General features: G+C 44.6%; 1 protein-coding gene across 1 annotated transcript in view; it reads left to right on the top strand.

Annotated features, from left to right (window-relative positions):
- LOC128360051 (scavenger receptor cysteine-rich type 1 protein M130-like) overlaps positions 1-19,393 on the top strand; it is a 69,558-nt gene that overhangs the window by 49,464 nt on the left and 701 nt on the right. The window contains exons 14-15 of the mRNA XM_053320364.1: positions 1,334-1,639; positions 1,783-2,070. Coding sequence (XP_053176339.1) covers positions 1,334-1,639; positions 1,783-2,070 — 594 coding nt within the window. The remainder of the gene's footprint in view (positions 1-1,333; positions 1,640-1,782; positions 2,071-19,393) is intronic.

The following is a 19,393-nucleotide window of genomic DNA, read 5'->3' as shown; positions in this document are numbered from 1 at the left end:
TGTGTTTGGGACTGCCAGGTCTGACCGGCATCCTCCCCCACCATCGGAGCCAACTCACCACCAGGTGGTGATCAGTTGACAGCTCCGCCCCTCTCTTCACCCGAGTGTCCAAGACATGCGGCCGCAAGTCCGACGACACGACTACAAAGTCAATCATCGAACTGCGGCCTAGGGTGTCCTGGTGCCAAGTGCACATATGGACACCCTTATGCTTGAACATGGTGTTCGTTATGGACAATCTGTGACGAGCACAGAAGTCCAATAACAGAACACCGCTCGGGTTCAGATCGGGGGGGCCGTTCCTCCCAATCACACCCTTCCAGGTCTCACTGTCGCTACCAACATGGGCGTTGAAGTCCCCCAGCAGAACGAGGGAATCCCCAGGGGGAGTGTTTTCCAGCCCCCCCTCCAAGGAGTCCAAAAAGGCTGGATACTCTGAGCTGCTGTTCGGACCATAGGCACAAACAACAGTCAGGATCCGTACCCCCACCCGAAGGCGTAGGGAGGCCACCCTCTCGTCTACCGGGGTAAACTCCAACATACAGGCACCAAGCCGGGGGGCAATAAGTATTGCCACCCCCGCCCGGCGCCTGACACCAGTGGCAACTCCAGAGTGGACGAGAGTCCAACCCCTCTCGAGGAGACTGGTTCCAGAGCCCTTGCTGTGCGTCGAGGTGAGGCCGACTATATCTAGCCGGAACTTCTCAACCTCACGCACCAGCTCAGGCTCCTTCCCCACCAGAGAAGTGACGTTCCACGTCCCTAGAGCTAGCTTCTGCAGCCGAGGATCGGACTGCCAAGGTCCCCGCCTTCGGCTGCCGCCCAGCTCACTACGCACCCGACCCCTTTGGCCCCTCTCACTGGTGGTGGGTCTATGGGAGAGGGGTCCCATGCCCCTTTTTGGGGCTGTGCCCGGCCGGTCCCCATGGGTGAAGGCCCGGCCACCAAGCGCTCGCCTCCGAGCCCCACCCCCAGGCCTGGCTCCAGGGGGGGGCCCCGGTGACCCGCGTCCGGGCAAGGGACACGAAAAACCATCTGTCGTACTCGTCACTGTTTTGTTGTCCCTGAAACTTGTATAGGACAATTTCTTTCCACACAAAACATTTGATCAGGAATTGATAAGAGAATCAATGAAGAACTGGACCAACTAGCAGAATAGATTATCGTATTGGTATCAATAAAATCTGATCAATTCCTGTCCAGAGGCCGAGGCCCGGCTACCAGAGACTCCACAGCTCCAGGAGGGGACTTCCTGAGATGTTTTATATTTGTCATGACATATAATGTGGTAAATAAAGATCAGTATTAAATATTAAATCCTCTCTCTCTCCAGACTCTGTCAGGCTGGTGAATGGGACTAGTCTGTGTTCAGGCAGACTGGAGGTGAAGTCTGAGCAGTCGTGGTCCTCAGTGTGTGAAGCTGACTTTGACCAGCAGGATGCAGAGGTGGTCTGTAGGGAGCTTGACTGTGGGGCTCCTTCAGTCCTCCAGGGGGCGCTCTATGGAGAAGTGGAGGCTCCAATGTGGACCCAAGAGTTCCAGTGTGGAGGCCATGAGTCTGCTCTCCTGGACTGTAGAAGATCAGACTCAGCTAGAAGAACCTGCTCACCTGGTAAAGCTGTTGGACTCACCTGCTCAGGTAGAAGAGGAGCTGCAGCTGTGATTTGTCTTCATTTCTGTTCTAATGAAACTCACTTTATTCTTTTACTGATGACTCTCTTGTTTCTGTTCTAATGAAACTCACTTTATTCTTTTACTGATGACTCTCTTGTTTCTGTTCAGAGCCTTTCAGGTTGGTGGGAGGAGCCAGTCGCTGTGCAGGTACACTGGAGGTGAAACAGGGAGAGTGGAGACCAGTGGATTACTCTTCCTGGACCCTGAAGGAAGCAGCTGTTGCCTGCAGAGAATTGGACTGTGGCTCTGCTGTTTCAACAGGAAGCCGATATGAGTCCTCACGTATACCTGCATGGTGGATCAGACCTAACTGTCTTCAGTCTGGATCTGCACTGAGGGACTGTGTATCATTTTTTCCAGGTTCCTCTTCCTTCATCGTGGAGCTCACCTGCTCAGGTAAGTTCATCAGTGACATCATCTCTGACAGTAATACTCTCCTTCCTCTGTCACAGTGATAGTTGGTGGTTTCCATTGAACTGAACTGTAAACTTATGGAGGATGACGGCTTCCTAAAAGGTAGAGAAGTTAGCTTGTTCCTGGAGGCTCATTGATTCAAACTGAAACAATCTGAACCTTTAATCAACCTGCTGTGGTTCACTCACACACTCTGCAGTTCTCCTGAGCCAGCTCAGTCACATCCACCTTACAAACAACTACATCACAAATGAATATAGTTGTTGGTCTGTGTCTGAACAAAGAAGCAACAGTTTGCTAACAGGTTAAATATCTTCCAATCATTTGTGTAGGAAACGATTGTGTATGCAGTGTGTGGAAGAATATGAAAAATGGGTAGGTGTGGCAGCAAACACTTCAGGGTGTCGGGTCAGGACACTAATTATGATAATTCAGGTGAGAGTGTAGGGGAAAAAAGATGAGGAGTCCACGTAGATATTTGACCATTTATCTAGTCATTTGAACTTTTGTACATGTGTGTGTGTGTGGTTCTGCAACAACAGAGAACAGCAATACAGATTCATTAATAATTACAATTGGACATAAACATCAATACAAACATAATTATGCATAAATAACAGCTAACATCAGAGCTATTAACCTTAGCATAAAAATAAACACTAAATAAATGCTAAATAACATTCAACAAGTTTACAGTGTACATCCATATTAACATAAAATAGCAAAAACAATGTACAACCGACTTAACTAGCTAGCATAACCCTCATTAGCGATCATCAATTAGCTCAATGCAGCAGCTAGCTCTTAACAATGAATTTGAATGCAATAAAACCTTTAATTACACTCATGGCGACAAATTAAGATATCACCCAACATAACAAACTTAAAGGACTTTGAAACTCACTCATTCATGGACGCACACAACAAAAAAAGTCTGTTTTACGTTGCTGTGGTGAGAAACAGTCAAGTCCTGCCGTCGTCTCTCTGTCTCACTCGCTCTACAGGTGCAGGCACGCAGAGTGAGTGATGCATTTGTGTACACAGAGCAGCGTCGGAAATCAGAGACTCCAGCGAACAGTGCATGGGAGCACAGCCTTTTTTACAGCCGCCCCCAAATTTGGTATGCAAATTTGACATAACGGAAGCCTCCATTATGTCTGGGTGTCATCTTTGGGTAGAGCAGGCAGTCTGATGAGACGTACCACTGGGCGAGTGTAGGTCCGGTCCTTCACTTGAACCACTGCTGTCCTAATCCGGCCATCTGCCCCAGGTATGACAGTCTTAACCGTTCCCACTTGCCAGAGAGCCCTTGGCGTCTGCTGATCAACAATGAGAACTACAGTTCCAACAGTGATGTCAGTTTTCTCTGCATTCCATTTCTGACGTATTTGCAAGGTGGGCAGGAAGTGCTGTATAAAGTATCGCCAGAAATGGTCGGCCAGTACTTGGGTATGTCTCCACCTCTTGCGACTGAGCAGTTCTGATTCTGGGTAAACTACTTGAGGCAGAGAGGAATCTGGCCGCCCCATCAACAAGGAGTTGGGTGTGTCAGGATCTGGGTCTGCAATGTCGGTTGAAACATAGCCCAAGGGTCTGGAGTTGAGGATGTTCTCTACCTCGGTTAAGACGGTCCTAAGCACTTCTTCTGGCACAGTCTGGGCTCCTACTGTGGTGCGAAGGGCTGCCTTCACAGATCGCACCTCTCTTTCCCAAGACCCACCAAAATGTGGAGCGTTAGGTGGATTGAAACAGAACCTGATCTGTTCCGCTGCCAACTGGTCTTGAATGGCAGGCTCCAGAGCCTTGAATGCTTCGTGAAGTTCCCTACTTCCTCCTTTGAAGTTGGTAACCTGATCAGACAGGAGCTCGAAGGGCTTTCCCCTACGAGCAATGAAACGTCTTAGTGACATCAGAAATGAATCAGCATCCAGGTTAGTCAATAAGTCAAGGTAGACTGCTCGGGTGGTAAGACATTTGTACAGAATGCCCCACCTCTTCTCTGTTCTACGCCCGACCTTGACAAGCATAGGGCCGAAACAATCCATCCCAGTTGAGTAGAAGGCAGGTCGGAAAAGCCTCAAACTTGAAGGGGGCAAGTCTGCCATTCTTGGAACCTCCGGTTGTCCTCTCCATTTCCTACACTCAGGACAGTTATGTTGATGCCTCCTTGCTGCTTCTCTACCTCTCAATACCCAATACTTCCTGCGCAGCTCGGCAAACACACGTTCAGCTCCAGGGTGATGTAATTGGTCATCACAGTGCTTGATCAAGAGCTTCGTGACTGGGTGAGAGGGGGCTAGAACAACTGGGTGCAGAACTTCCGGGCTCAGGCTGTCACATCGGCGAAGTCTACCTCCAACTCGTATCAGGTCAGAAGACTCATCGTACTCAGGGGCAAGAGTAAGCAGTCTGCTGCTGGCTGGGATAGTCTTTTCTGCCTTTATTAATGCAACCTCTTCAGGAAAGCTCTCCATCTGAGCATGTCTCAGGAGGCCCAACTCTGCCCTTTGGAAGTCGTCTGCAGCTGGATGATCAGTGCTGTCAGCCGCCCCGTGCAGCACCTGCGTGGTGGCTTTCAGGAGTGCCTGATATGTGCTGAACTGTTGGATATCAGGTATCGCCAGACTGGTTAAATTCGTTAGTAAACCACAGAACACTGCCTTCCTCAGCTCCTCTACTTCTTCTCTGGGTTCTACCACTGAGCCTTGGGCCAGAGGTTGGCTGACATCTGAAGAAAGGGTGGCCCTCGACTCCAACGATTATCTCCAGTGAGTTGAGTGAGGGTTTTCCCTTTTGTGATGTCATCAGCTGGATTTGTTGCTGAGTCGATGTATCGCCAGGCAGCAGGATCAGATAGCTCTTGGATTTCTGCAACTCGGGTTCCCACAAACACTTTATACCTGCATGAGTCTGACTGGACAGTGGTCGACTGGAGTACAGTGGTCGAGTCTGTCCAATACACCACCTCCTGTATTTCAAGAGTGAGCTCTCTCTTCAAGACTGAAGCCTACTGTGCTCCAGTCAAGGCTCCACACAGTTCTAGCCGGGGGATTGAGAGTTGCTTTTTTGGTGAGACTCTTGATCTTGCAGCCAAGAAGGTTACATGGACTTGTCCTTCATCTTCAACAGTATGCAGGTATGCAACGGACCCATATGCACGTTCAGAGGCGTCGCAGAACACATGGATGGTCCGCCTGCTCTTGCTACAGTCCAAGCTGGACTTAGTGTAGCATCTCTGCAGAGTTATCTGTGACAGCTGGGGAAGCTCACTTTCCCACAACTGCCAGGCTTGAAGCAGCTCTTCCGGTATGTGGGGATCATCCCACCCTCTTTTTTTATCCCAGAGACGTTGCACGATGATCTTGGCTCGGGTAGTGTATGGGATAATGAACCCAAGAGGATCATACTGTTGGGCAAGCAGTCGATAGATGTTGCGCATGGTAGGTTCTGACCTTCCACTCTGGTGATGTTTATATCGCAGCGTATCAGACTTACAATGCCATATGAGTCCAAGCGTGCGCTCTTGGGGGTCAGCTGACTCCTGGTTGAACCAGAGAACGCTGCTCTCTGAATGGTACTCTCTTGGTAGGTGGTCAATAACGGTGGGAGCATTGCTAGCCCATTGCCGCAGTTCAAATCCACCCTCCATAAGGAGAGATTGCAGTCTGTCAACCAACTTTTTAGCTTGCGCTTCAGAGGGCAGACTCTGCAGACAGTTGTCAACATAGAAACACCGTTCTATGGACAGACGTGCATCCTCGTCTGGCTCTGTGTACTTCCTGACATGAGCTTGGAGTGCAAAGGTGGCACAACATGGACTACATGTCGTCCCAAAGGGAAGCACCTGCCACTCGTAGACTGTGGGTTCCTCATCCACCTTCATATTTCGCCATAGGAAACGGAGGAAAGGTTTGTCTTCTTCCAACAGTCGAACCTGGTGGAACATCCCTTTAACATCACTGCTAATAGCAATAGGATGTTCCCTAAATCTAAGGAGAACTCCCAACAGACTAGCTCCCAGTGTTGGTCCAGGTAAGAGGTGGTCATTCAGGCTCTGACCCTTGAATGTAAAGGAACAATTAAAGACTATACTCCTGATCCTATAGGTCGCCATGACGATCACTATCGTCCTGTTCATGGCTATGGCTACTACTATGGTCATGATAGGCAGTACAGGCTTCTGGATGACCGTTACCCAGATGATCCCCGCCATCATCCATATGAGCGCCTGCCTCGAGCTGATCGGTCTGAGGCTCCACCCACATATGGCAGACATCCACAGGCAGATTATTTCGGACCTAAGCCAACGATCCCAGATTTCGTGCATGAGGATCCACGCGAGTTTGCAAGGTTGAAGCTTGCCTTGGATAACATACTCCCACCTGACAGCCCAGAACGTCTCAAGTTCCAGATATTGATGGATCACCTGAAGTGTGAAGAAGCACTGCTCATTGCTGATTCGTACAGCAGCAGCCTATTTCCGTACAATGACACCATGAGAGCACTCACTGAGATGTATGGACAACCTCAACAGCTAGCATTAAAACGGATCTCCAATCTGATGGATGGACCCAACATCAAGAGTGGAGATGTAAAGGCGTTCAAGTCATTTGCTCTCCAAGTCCGTGCATTAGTGGGCATGTTGCATCAGTTGGGGGGTCAGGGTTGGACAGAGTTGAGGTGTGGCTCACATGTATCTCGTCTCTTAGCTAAGTTGCCACATGACCTAAGAGCCAACTTTCAGAGATTTGTGAATCCGGTCCGTACCCCTATCCCAACACTGCTTGACCTGGCTGAGTGGCTTGAGTACGAGGTTCGTGTACAGGTAGAGGGAAGCCAGTACTACTCAGACAAAGAAAAGCAAGCTCCACGCAGAGATCGACGCCCCGAATACAGGTCGCAGAAGTCCACTACCATTCTTCATGGTAGTGAGCAGAATGAAAAGTCAGAGAAGGTCATGACTTCAGTGGAGGTAGCACATGAGAAGCCAAAGAAATACTGTCCCTTCTGTGACTCTGTGCAACACTACCTGAATCAGTGTAGCAACTTCAGACTCTTGACAAAAGAACAGAAGACAGAGTGGATAGGGAGGCTAGTACAGGAGAGCTAGATATCATGTTTGTAAGGCGTTGCACATCAAGTCTCAGTTGTTCATTTTCTTCCCTCATGCTACGAAGACATTGCAGAACATCAGTGGTAGTAGTCTGTCTGGTGTGCTCATCAACTGGGTTGCGGTGCATCATAGGATGACTGACCTCATAGTCCTGAAGATAGGATGGTGGGTGACTTTGTCGGCGTGGACGGTCCACATCTCCCTCTGAGTCTCTCTCATCTGGCCTGAACATCTTGGACTGAAGTGGTTGCTTGTATCCGGCTCGAAGGACCAAAAATTGTGTGGAAGAATATGAAAAACGGGTAGGTGTGGCAGCAAACACTTCAGGGTGTCGGGTCAGGACACTAATTATGATAATTCAGGTGAGAGTGTAGGGGAAAAAAGATGAGGAGTCCACGTAGATATTTGACCATTTATCTAGTCATTTGAACTTTTGTACATGTGTGTGTGTGTGGTTCTGCAACAACAGAGAACAGCAATACAGATTCATTAATAATTACAATCGGACATAAACATCAATACAAACATAATTATGCATAAATAACAGCTAACATCAGAGCTATTAACCTTAGCATAAAAATAAACACTAAATAAATGCTAAATAACATTCAACAAGTTTACAGTGTACATCCATATTAACATAAAATAGCAAAAACAATGTACAACCGACTTAACTAGCTAGCATAACCCTCATTAGCGATCATCAATTAGCTCAATGCAGCAGCTAGCTCTTAACAATGAATTTGAATGCAATAAAACCTTTAATTACACTCATGGCAACAAAATAAGATATCACCCAACATAACAAACTTAAAGGACTTTGAAACTCACTCATTCATGGACGCACACAACAAAAAAAGTCTGTTTTACGTTGCCGTGGTGAGAAACAGTCAAGTCCTGCCGTCGTCTCTCTGTCTCACTCGCTCTACAGGTGCAGGCACGCAGAGTGAGTGATGCATTTGTGTACACAGAGCAGCGTCGGAAATCAGAGACTCCAGCGAACAGTGCATGGGAGCACAGCCTTTTTTACATGCAGTGTTGTATGAATGTCTTATTAACATGTTGATGGTCTCAGATGAATCAAACTGCAGCTGTTTTCTGTCTGATCTGAAGGCAGCTGAGGATGTTAATGTGTTTCCTCCTCTGCTCTCTGACTCCTCTTTATTACACATGAATGTAGGAGTTCTCTGTGCTGTGTGATCATCTCTCAGTGATCAACGTTCATTTATCTCAACAAACAAATGAGGAGAAAACAACATTCAGCTTCTCACAGAAGAAGAAGGATTCATCATCTTGTTCCACACTGAATGTAGACAATGTTCATCCAGGTGCCAGATGGTTTTATTTGTAGTGAAATACACAACAAAAAGACAGTCTAGCATCAGTACTCTCCTGTTGCTTCTACTGTGACTGTGTCCACTATGACTGGGCTAACTTCCTTCAGCAAAGGATTACAGCGCCAGTCACTAACATAACAAACTAATACAACTGTTGTAGGGAAAAGTAATTTGACACAGTGTTGAGAGGATGTTATACTGCCCCCTACTGATGGCTTTTGTAAGTTTTTTCTATTCTGAATAAAAACATGTGAGAAAACAATAGGTTATTGGGCCAGAGCGTCGCTAAAAAGCCGTGTTGTGATATAAACAGTGTTGTGGGATTCACAATGGAAGATAAACTGTTTATTGACAAGCTGGGCAGACCAGAGAACTGGGTAACATGGAAATTTCAGATGGAGCACTTGCTGAAGGCAAAATGACTGTGGGGCATGGTAATGGAAACGGATGTGCTAACAGCAGGAGCCAATGCTGCTGCACAAGCTGAGTTTCAACGACGGAAAGAAAAGGCATTTTCCGTCTTGGTGCTGAATGTAAGTACACCCCAGCTTTACCTGATAACAAGCTGTCAGACCCCAAAAGAAGCGTTGGATACGCTCAGAGGACATTTTGAGAGAGACACTCTTGCAAATAAACTGTTCCAAAAGAAAAAATACTTCAGATGTGAAATGAAGGAAAGAGAAAGTTTAACTGAACATTTAAAACGAATGAAGGAACTGACTGACAAGCTTGGGGCAATAGGTGCTATAATTGAAGAGGAAGACAAGATTATAACTCTCCTGGCTAGTTTGCCATCAAGCTATGCTACAATTGTCACTGCATTAGAAACAAAGATGGACAATTTGACACTGCAGTTTGTTCAGCAAGCATTAATAAATGAAGAACAAAAGAAAGTGCAAGCAGATGATGATGGAGCTGCATCAGGTGGTGCATCAGCCATGTCAACGCAAGTTTGTGGAGATATGCAGCCTAATTCTAAGGCAAATCCAGCTCATGGAGATGTTACAAATGTGGAAAAGAAGGTCATATAAAGCGTGACTGTCCAAGAGGAAAAAGGAAAAATAAAATCCACAAGGCCAAAAGCATGATGTGTGAAGATACTGAAGAGTCATCTGAGAGTGCTTTTTTAGTTAAAGAGACTAATCAGAATGAGGTGTCACAACAGGCTCAGTGGTTGATTGACTCTGGAGCATCAAAGCACATGACTTGCTATAAAGAATGTGTTCAAGACTACCAACAGTTTTCAGAACCACAATCTGTAAAACTTGGTGACGGCAGGGTGGTGGATGCACTAGGACTTGGCAACATCAAACTCGGAATGACATTCAAAGTCGGTGATGTAAAAAATATCACAATGTATGATGTGCTGTATGTTCCCAAGCTATCCAGAAATCTTTTCTCAGTGGGAGCTGCTACAAGAAAAGGAAATACAGTGCAGTTCAAGAAGTCTCGCTGCTACATACGTGGGAAAGATGGAACTCTCCATGGGATGGGAACACAAAGATCTGATGGACTATATCAGCTGGACATCGAGGGAGGTTTGCCTGTGTGTCACGGTGCATCAAGTGCATCAGTAACAGCCAGCCTGTGGCATCAGCGCCTGGGTCACACCAGCAAATTAAAGGAACTCAAAAATCTGGTAAATGGACTGGATTTTATTGCAGAGAAAGAAGCTACCTTCTGTGAAGCCTGTGTGGAGGGCAAGCTGTCTAGAAAACCACACAAGCCAGTGGGAGAGATTCGCTCCAAACGTAAGTTGCAGCTGATCCATAGTGATGTCTGTGGTCCCATGCAGACTGAGTCAATAGGTGGAGCAAAGTACTTTGTGACTTTTATTGATGATTATTCCAGATGTTGCAAGGTCTACTTCCTGAAACAAAAAAGTGAGGTTCTTAGCAAATTCAAGGAATTTGAAAAAACATTCTCCAATGAGTGTGGACAGAAAGTCACAAGGCTGAGAACAGATAATGGTGGGGAATACACATCCAGTGAATTTCAAGAATACTTGAAAGCTCAAGGTATCTACCATGAGATGACTGTACCTCACACACCTCAGCAAAATGGTGTTGCTGAAAGGAAAAACAGAACACTGATTGAAGTAGCCAGAAGTATGCTGTCTCATGCTAAGTTGCCAAAAATGTACTGGGCAGAGGCTGTAGCAACTGCAGCATATATACAGAATAGGTTGCCCACATCTATTCTGAGGAAAGCGACACCCTACCAGAGATGGAGTGGCAAAAAGCCAGACATGAGTCACATAAGAGTATTTGGCTGTGTTGCTTATGCACATGTCCCAGACACAGAAAGAAGAAAACTGGACAAGAAAGCTGTGAAGCTTCGCTTCATGGGATACGCAAACAATGCAAAGGGCTACCGTCTCTTAGATGAAGAGAAAAGGAGGATTCTCATTCGTCGAGATGTCATCTTCAATGAATCTGACTTCGGCTGGAAACAGGAAGTGGATGTATCCTGTTCAGAGAAGGAAATATCCATTAATACTGATGAACGGGAAACATCATCTGATGAGGCCACTGTCAGTGAATCTGCTAGAGAAAGCAGCAGAATCAGGAAGCCTCCAAAGAGACATGGATATGATGAGTTTGCTGACAAAGTAACTGTTGATCATATTGCCAATGTGTGTTGTGTTACAGAGCCAAGCACACTAAAAGAGGCATTAATGAGTCCTAATGCAAAGGAATGGCAGGAGGCGGCTGACTTGGAATATGAGTCACTGCTAGAAAATGAGACGTGGGACTTAGTAGATTTACCAAAGGATCGCAAGGCAATAGGATCGAGGTGGGTGTTCAAAGTCAAGCATCACAGTGACGGACGAGTGGAGAGACACAAGTGTAGACTCGTTGCTAAAGGCTACTCACAGATGTATGGTGCTGACTATGATGAAACTTTTTCACCTGTGGTACGATTCAGCTCAATTCGTACATTACTGTCTTTTGCTGTCCAGAATAATCTACATGTACACCAGATGGATGTAGTAACTGCATTCCTAAATGGACATCTGGAGGAAGAAATCTACATGGAGCAACCAGAGGGATACATCAAACCAGGGCAGAAACATCTTGTGTGCAAACTGAAGAAGTCAATATATGGGCTGAAACAGTCTCCTCGCTGTTGGAGCAAGGCTTTCACAGAGTTCATGAAAGACATTGGCTTTAAACAGAGCACATCAGACCCATGTGTGTTTGTGAGATCTCGACAGGAGCTAGAGATTCTAGCTGTGTATGTTGATGATCTGATTTTGATCACAGAATCAACAGAAAGCATGGATGAGTTGAAACAAGCTCTCAAAAGGCACTACAAGATGAAGGACATGGGGGAGCTGTCCTATATCCTGGGCATCTCTGTTGTTCCAGACAGAGCCAAGAAGTGTGTCTTTCTGTATCAGAAGCATTACATTGAAACCATTCTCCAGAAGTATGGAATGAGCAATGCTAATCCCATTGCAACCCCTGCTGATGCAAATGTAAAGTTAAGAAAAGATGATGGTGTCAGTAAACCTGTGAACCCAAGTACTTATCAGTCCATGGTAGGTAGTTTGTTGTATGCAGCAATGGCCACACGGCCAGACATAGCACAAGCAGTGAGTGTTGTGTCAAAGTTCAATGCAAATTCAAACACTGCACATCTGATGACTGTGAAGAGAATTCTTCGATACTTGAAGGGAACAGTGAATCTTGCCCTCAAGTATGAGCAGTCAGAGTCAGGAACTTTGATTGGTTTCTCAGATGCTGATTGGGCCGGAGATCAGGATGACCGTCGCTCAACAACTGGAAATATGTTTTTCCTGAGTGGAGGAGCAGTGAGTTGGTTCAGCAAGAAACAGGCAACAGTTGCACTGTCAACAGCAGAAGCCGAGTATATTGCACTCAGCCAAGGAGCTCAAAAAGGTACCTGGCTGAAGCGATTACTGACTGAACTTGGAATGAGTGATTCGCCTACAGTGATCCTGGAGGACAATCAAGGAGCCATCGCAATCGCAAAGAATCCAGTCAATCATTCAAGAGCTAAACACATAGACATTCGCTACCATTACATTTGTGAATGTGTGCAGAATGGGCAAATACAAGTACAGTATTGTCCAACATTTGATATGAAGGCAGATATCTTGACCAAGCCACTGACAAGACAAAGGTTTGAGTACCTTAGGAGAGAGATCGGGCTTAACCCTGTTTAAATCTTTGTAATATGCTTACTGTACTGTCTATTGTTCAATATGTTATGAAAACAGTACGCAAGGTAACAGGTAATAAGAGGAAAAATAATAAGAAAAAAAAAACATATGCAAGTTTGGAAGGATTTATTATTTTGACATTATTTATGAGGTTGAGGACTGATCTTAGTTTTGGAAATTGCTTAAGTGCTTAAATGCCAGTGTAAAATTAAGTGGGAGTGTTGTAGGGAAAAGTAATTTGACACAGTGTTGAGAGGATGTTATACTGTCCCCTACTGACGGCTTTTGTACGTTTTTTCTGTTCTGAATAAAAACACGTGAGACAACAATAACAACAACACATCTGAAAATAATCTGAGCCCCTAAAATGACCAGAGGGGTATTGCACAAAAGTAGAACAAAGAAATCTAGGATAACTGAGCAAGCGCAGCTTGATCTAGTCTGACCGTTGCATCTTGGCTTATTCGGTTGCACATTTGCTGAGCCAGGATGAAAAGGCCCGGCTATGTCAAGCCAGGTGTAGATAGGTGGGATAAGTGCGTGTTCACGGCATTCTCAAATAGACCCATGGCATCGATCACAGAATCACAGATTGGAAAATGGAAAGGTGTTGCGCGTCATTCTTCACGGCCGCTGAACAACAGCTCCTGATGGAGTTTCATGATGAGGTTAAAGAAATTATAAGAAAAAAAGGCAACACAAGCACAAAGCACTGTAATCAAGGAAAGGGAGAAAGCCTGGCAGACAATCGCGGACTGGCTCAAGGCTACCGGGATTTGCAGGTGACCCCGGTTCAAATCCCGCACCAAGCACTCCTATCCTGCATGTCATTCCCCCACTCTGTCTCCAGTTTTCCTGTCTCTCTCTACTAACCTGTAAATCAAAGGCAAAAAGCCCAAAAAATATACTTTAAAAAAAAGTACAATTAATACAACAGTGCTCCACTAGAACTGTCAAAACTTACAATTAAAGGACTAAAGAAGTTACTGTCCAAGCCCACTAATCAACAGTTTTGATTTAAATTAAATTAAACACTTTGATTTAAATGTGGCAAGTAAAAGTGCATGCTACTCAGGAAATATAATTAAGTGCAAACAATTATTATAATTAGGTGTAGGGCAGGGGGAAGGCACATCTGCAGCTGCAGGATGCACTTCTGCAGATGAGGAGACAGTGTTGCTGGACTCCAGGCTTGAGGTATCATGTCAATTTTGTGGAAATGTCTTGCTCATTTAGCCCATAATGGATATGAAGTCAGTGATTTGGTGCTAATAGAAAATAACGTGTAACAGGACCCAGATGCTGCTCAGCCTCAGAAGCAGCCAAGTAACATTGTGAGTATCGGCTAGTAAATAGTACAAAGTAAATCTACTGTACATTATACACAATAATGATACCACATGAATGACTATAAAACAACTGTTGCAATTAAACAGTCAACAGACTTTAATGAAACAACAATATAGTCTATTATATCAACATATTTAGAAAGACCATGGAAATGCTGTAAAACCCATTAATTGACAGAACTGCCAGATGAATCCCTGAGAATAATCTTAGTCTGGTTGTTAGCCTGGTCTGGAGCAGGCTAGCTGCAGAGAATAAATCACCATAGTAACTGGGCCAGGATAAATTTAACCTGCTTTCATGCAACCGACTTGAGGCTAAATTCAGCCAAGATAACTAACATATCCCGGCTTAATCCCTTATCCTGGTTTCATGCAATACCCCTCTGCTGTTCCTCTACACAGGCTGAACGAGACCTTAGCAATCTAAAACAGATCAGTAGTTACAAACTAGAACTTAAAACTCTCAGAAAAAAAGGAAACTCAGGGAAATAAGAGAACACTGCTAAATGTAACTTAAAGTGTATTTTAAACATTACAGAAGGTTGATGAGTCTACATTTTAAACACAGATCATCTTTTTATCCTATTTATCTTTTTTAACCTGTTTTACCTGAAAGGTCAGAGCAATGGATCACAGATAACCTTGATCTGCAGATCATAGTGTGTTTTTAAATCAATCCCTTTGATAGAACAATGAATTACAGCATTTTAACTCAGCACCTTTATCTTTTCCTTTTACACACATGTTTAAATATGTTTTAACTCATATTGTTTCCATTCATTCATTCAGAATTACAGCATTCTTATAACCATTACACTGACACAGCTGGAACAAGCAGCATGTGATTGGCACTGCTGTTCATAGAGGCAGGAGACTGTTAGATGCTTTCAAATTCATTATTTAAGTAATGAACTGTTGGCTGTGCATTATTTGCATGTTATTTATCTTACCAACATATTCATCAGCATGCAACATCATTGATTAACAGTGGAGACAATCAAACTGTTGTGTTGTCCCTGAAACTTGTGTAGGACAATTTCTTTCCACACAAAACATTTGATCAGGAATTGATAAGAGAACCAATGAAGAACTGGACCAACTAGCAGAATAGATTATTGTATTGGTATCAATAAAATCTAATCAATTCCTGTCCAGAGGCCGAGGCCCGGCTACCAGAGACTCCACAGCTCCAGGAGGGGACCTCCTGAGATGTTTTATATGTGTCATGATATATAAGGTGGTAAATAAAGATCAGTATTAAATATTAAATCCTCTCTCTCTCCAGACTCTGTCAGGCTGGTGAATGGGACTAGTCTGTGTTCAGGCAGACTGGAGGTGAAGTCTGAGCAGTCGTGGTCCTCAGTGTGTGAAGCTGACTTTGACCAGCAGGATGCAGAGGTGGTCTGTAGGGAGCTTGGCTGCGGGGCTCCTTCAGTCCTCCAGGGGGCGCTCTATGGAGAAGTGGAGGCTCCAATGTGGACGAAAGAGTTCCAGTGTGGAGGCCATGAGTCTGCTCTCCTGGACTGTAGAAGATCAGACTCAGCTAGAAGAACCTGCTCACCTGGTAAAGCTGTTGGACTCACCTGCTCACCAGGTAGAAGAGGAGCTGCAGCTTTGATTTGTCTTCATTTCTGTTCTAATGAAACTCACTTTATTCTTTTACTGATGACTCTCTTGTTTCTGTTCTAATGAAACTCACTTTATTCTTTTACTGATGACTCTCTTGTTTCTGTTCTAATGAAACTCACTTTATTCTTTTACTGATGACTCTCTTGTTTCTGCTCAGAGACTGTCAGGTTGGTGGAAGGAGCCAGTCGCTGTGCAGGTACACTGGAGGTGAAACAGGAAGAGTGGAGACCAGTGAGTGACTCTGACTGGACCCTGAAGGAAGCAGCTGTTGTCTGCAGAGAATTGGACTGTGGCTCTGCTGTTTCAACAGGACTCAGACATAAGTCCTCACACCAACCTGATTGGTGGATCAGACGTGACTGTCTTCAGTCTGGATCTATACTGAGGGACTGTGTAGAGTCATCATATATGGTGTCCTCTTCCACCATGTCGGAGCTCACCTGCTCAGGTAAGTCCATCAGTGACATCATCTCTGACAGTAATACTCTCCTTCCTCTGTCACAGTGATAGTTGGTGGTTTCCATTGAACTGAACTGTAAACTTATGGAGGATGACGGCTTCCTAAAGGGTAGAGAAGTTAGCTTGTTCCTGGAGGCTCATTGATTCAAACTGAAACAATCTGAACCTTTAATCAACCTGCTGTGGTTCACTCACACACACTGCAGTTCTCCTGAGCCAGCTCAGTCACATCCACCTTACAAACAACTACATCACAAATGAATATAGTTGTTGGTCTGTGTCTGAACAAAGAAGCAACAGTTTGCTAACAGGTTAAATATCTTCCAATCATTTGTGTAGGAAACTATTGTGTATGCAGTGTTGTATGAATGTCTTATTAACATGTTGATGGTCTCAGATGAATCAAACTGCAGCTGTTTTCTGTCTGATCTGAAGGCAGCTGAGGATGTTAATGTGTTTCCTCCTCTGCTCTCTGACTCCTCTGTATTACACATGAATGTAGGAGTTCTCTGTGCTGTGTGATCATCTCTCAGTGATCAACGTTCATTTATCTCAACAAACAAATGAGGAGAAAACAACATTCAGCTTCTCACAGAAGAAGAAGGATTCATCATCTTGTTCCACACTGAATGTAGACAATGTTCATCCAGGTGCCAGATGGTTTTATTTGTAGTGAAATACACAACAAAAAGACAGTCTAGCATCAGTACTCTCCTGTTGCTTCTACTGTGACTGTGTCCACTATGACTGGGCTAACTTCCTTCAGCAAAGGATTACAGCGCCAGTCACTAACATAACAAACTAATACAACAACACATCTGAAAATAATCTGAGCCCCTAAAATGTCCAGGGTGCCACACCTCTCTGTATTTACACACCTGCTGCTTCAGCCAATCACCTCTCTGTATTTACAGACCTGCTGCTTCAGCCAATCACCTCTCTGTATTTACAGACCTGCTGTTCCTCTACACAGGCTGAACGAGACCTTAGCAATCTAAAACAGATCAGTAGTTACAAACTAGAACTTAAAACTCTCAGAAAAAAAGGAAACTCAGGGAAATAAGAGAACACTGCTAAATGTAACTTAAAGTGTATTTTAAACATTACAGAAGGTTGATGAGTCTACATTTTAAACACAGATCATCTTTTTATCCTATTTATCTTTTTTAACCTGTTTTACCTGAAAGGTCAGAGCAATGGATCACAGATAACCTTGATCTGCAGATCATAGTGTGTTTTTAAATCAATCCCTTTGATAGAACAATGAATTACAGCATTTGAACTCAGCACCTTTATCTTTTCCTTTTACACACATGTTTAAATATGTTTTAACTCATATTGTTTCCATTCATTCATTCAGAATTACAGCATTCTTATAACCATTACACTGACACAGCTGGAACAAGCAGCATGTGATTGGCACTGCTGTTCATAGAGGCAGGAGACTGTTAGATGCTTTCAAATTCATTATTTAAGTAATGAACTGTTGGCTGTGCATTATTTGCATGTTATTTATCTTACCAACATATTCATCAGCATGCAACATCATTGATTAACAGTGGAGACAATCAAACAGTTTTGTTGTCCCTGAAACTTGTGTAGGACAATTTCTTTCCACACAAAACATTTGATCAGGAATTGATAAGAGAACCAATGAAGAACTGGACCAACTAGCAGAATAGATTATTGTATTGGTATCAATAAAATCTGATCAATTCCTGTCCAGAGGCCGAGGCCCGGCTACCAGAGACTCCACAGCTCCAGGAGGGGACCTCCTGAGATGTTTTATATGTGTCATGATATATAAGGTGGTAAATAAAGATCAGTATTAAATATTAAATCCTCTCTCTCTCCAGACTCTGTCAGGCTGGTGAATGGGACTAGTCTGTGTTCAGGCAGACTGGAGGTGAAGTCTGAGCAGTCGTGGTCCTCAGTGTGTGAAGCTGACTTTGACCAGCAGGATGCAGAGGTGGTCTGTAGGGAGCTTGACTGTGGGGCTCCTTCAGTCCTCCAGGGGGCGCTCTATGGAGAAGTGGAGGCTCCAATGTGGACCCAAGAGTTCCAGTGTGGAGGCAATGAGTCTGCTCTCCTGGACTGTAGAAGATCAGACTCAGCTAGAAGAACCTGCTCACCTGGTAAATCTGTTGGACTCACCTGCTCAGGTAGAAGAGGAGCTGCAGCTTTGATTTGTCTTCATTTCAGTTTTAATGAAACTCACTTTATTCTTTTACTGATGACTCTCTTGTTTCAGTTCTAATGAAACTCACTTTATTCTTTTACTGATGACTCTCTTGTTTCTGTTCAGAGACTGTCAGGTTGGTGGGAGGAGCCAGTCGGTGTGCAGGTACACTGGAGTTGAAACGGGGAGAGTGGAGATCAGTGGATTCCTCTTCCTGGACCCTGAAGGAAGCAGCTGTTGCCTGCAGAGAATTGGACTGTGGCTCTGCTGTTTCAACAGGACGCAGAAAGAAGTCCTCATCCAGACCTGGATGGGGGATCAGACCTGACTGTCTTCAGTTTGGATCTGCACTGAGAGACTGTGCATCATCAGAGTACTCTTCCTCCATGGTGGAGCTCACCTGCTCAGGTAAGTCCATCAGTGACATCATCTCTGACAGTAATACTCTCCTTCCTCTGTCACAGTGATAGTTGGTGGTTTCCATTGAACTGAACTGTAAACTTATGGAGGATGACGGCTTCCTAAAGGGTAGAGAAGTTAGCTTGTTCCTGGAGGCTCATTGATTCAAACTGAAACAATCTGAACCTTTAATCAACCTGCTGTGGTTCACTCACACACTCTGCAGTTCTCCTGAGCCAACTCAGTCACATCCACCTTACAAACAACTACATCACAAATGAATATAGTTGTTGGTCTGTGTCTGAACAAAGAAGCAACAGTTTGCTAACAGGTTAAATATCTTCCAATCATTTCTGTAGGAAACTATTGTGTATGCAGTGTTGTATGAATGTCTTATTAACATGTTGATGGTCTCAGATGAATCAAACTGCAGCCGTTTTCTGTCTGATCTGAAGGCAGCTGAGGATGTTAATGTGTTTCCTCCTCTGCTCTCTGACTCCTCTGTATTACACATGAATGTAGGAGTTCTCTGTGCTGTGTGATCATCTCTCAGTGATCAACGTTCATTTATCTCAACAAACAAATGAGGAGAAAACAACATTCAGCTTCTCACAGAAGAAGAAGGATTCATCATCTTGTTCCACACTGAAT

This window comes from Scomber japonicus, chromosome 6 (genome assembly GCF_027409825.1).
Source record: "Scomber japonicus isolate fScoJap1 chromosome 6, fScoJap1.pri, whole genome shotgun sequence".
Taxonomy (NCBI): domain Eukaryota; kingdom Metazoa; phylum Chordata; class Actinopteri; order Scombriformes; family Scombridae; genus Scomber; species Scomber japonicus.
Note: the sequence above shows the minus strand (reverse complement) of the source record. Positions and strands in the feature narration are given on the sequence as shown.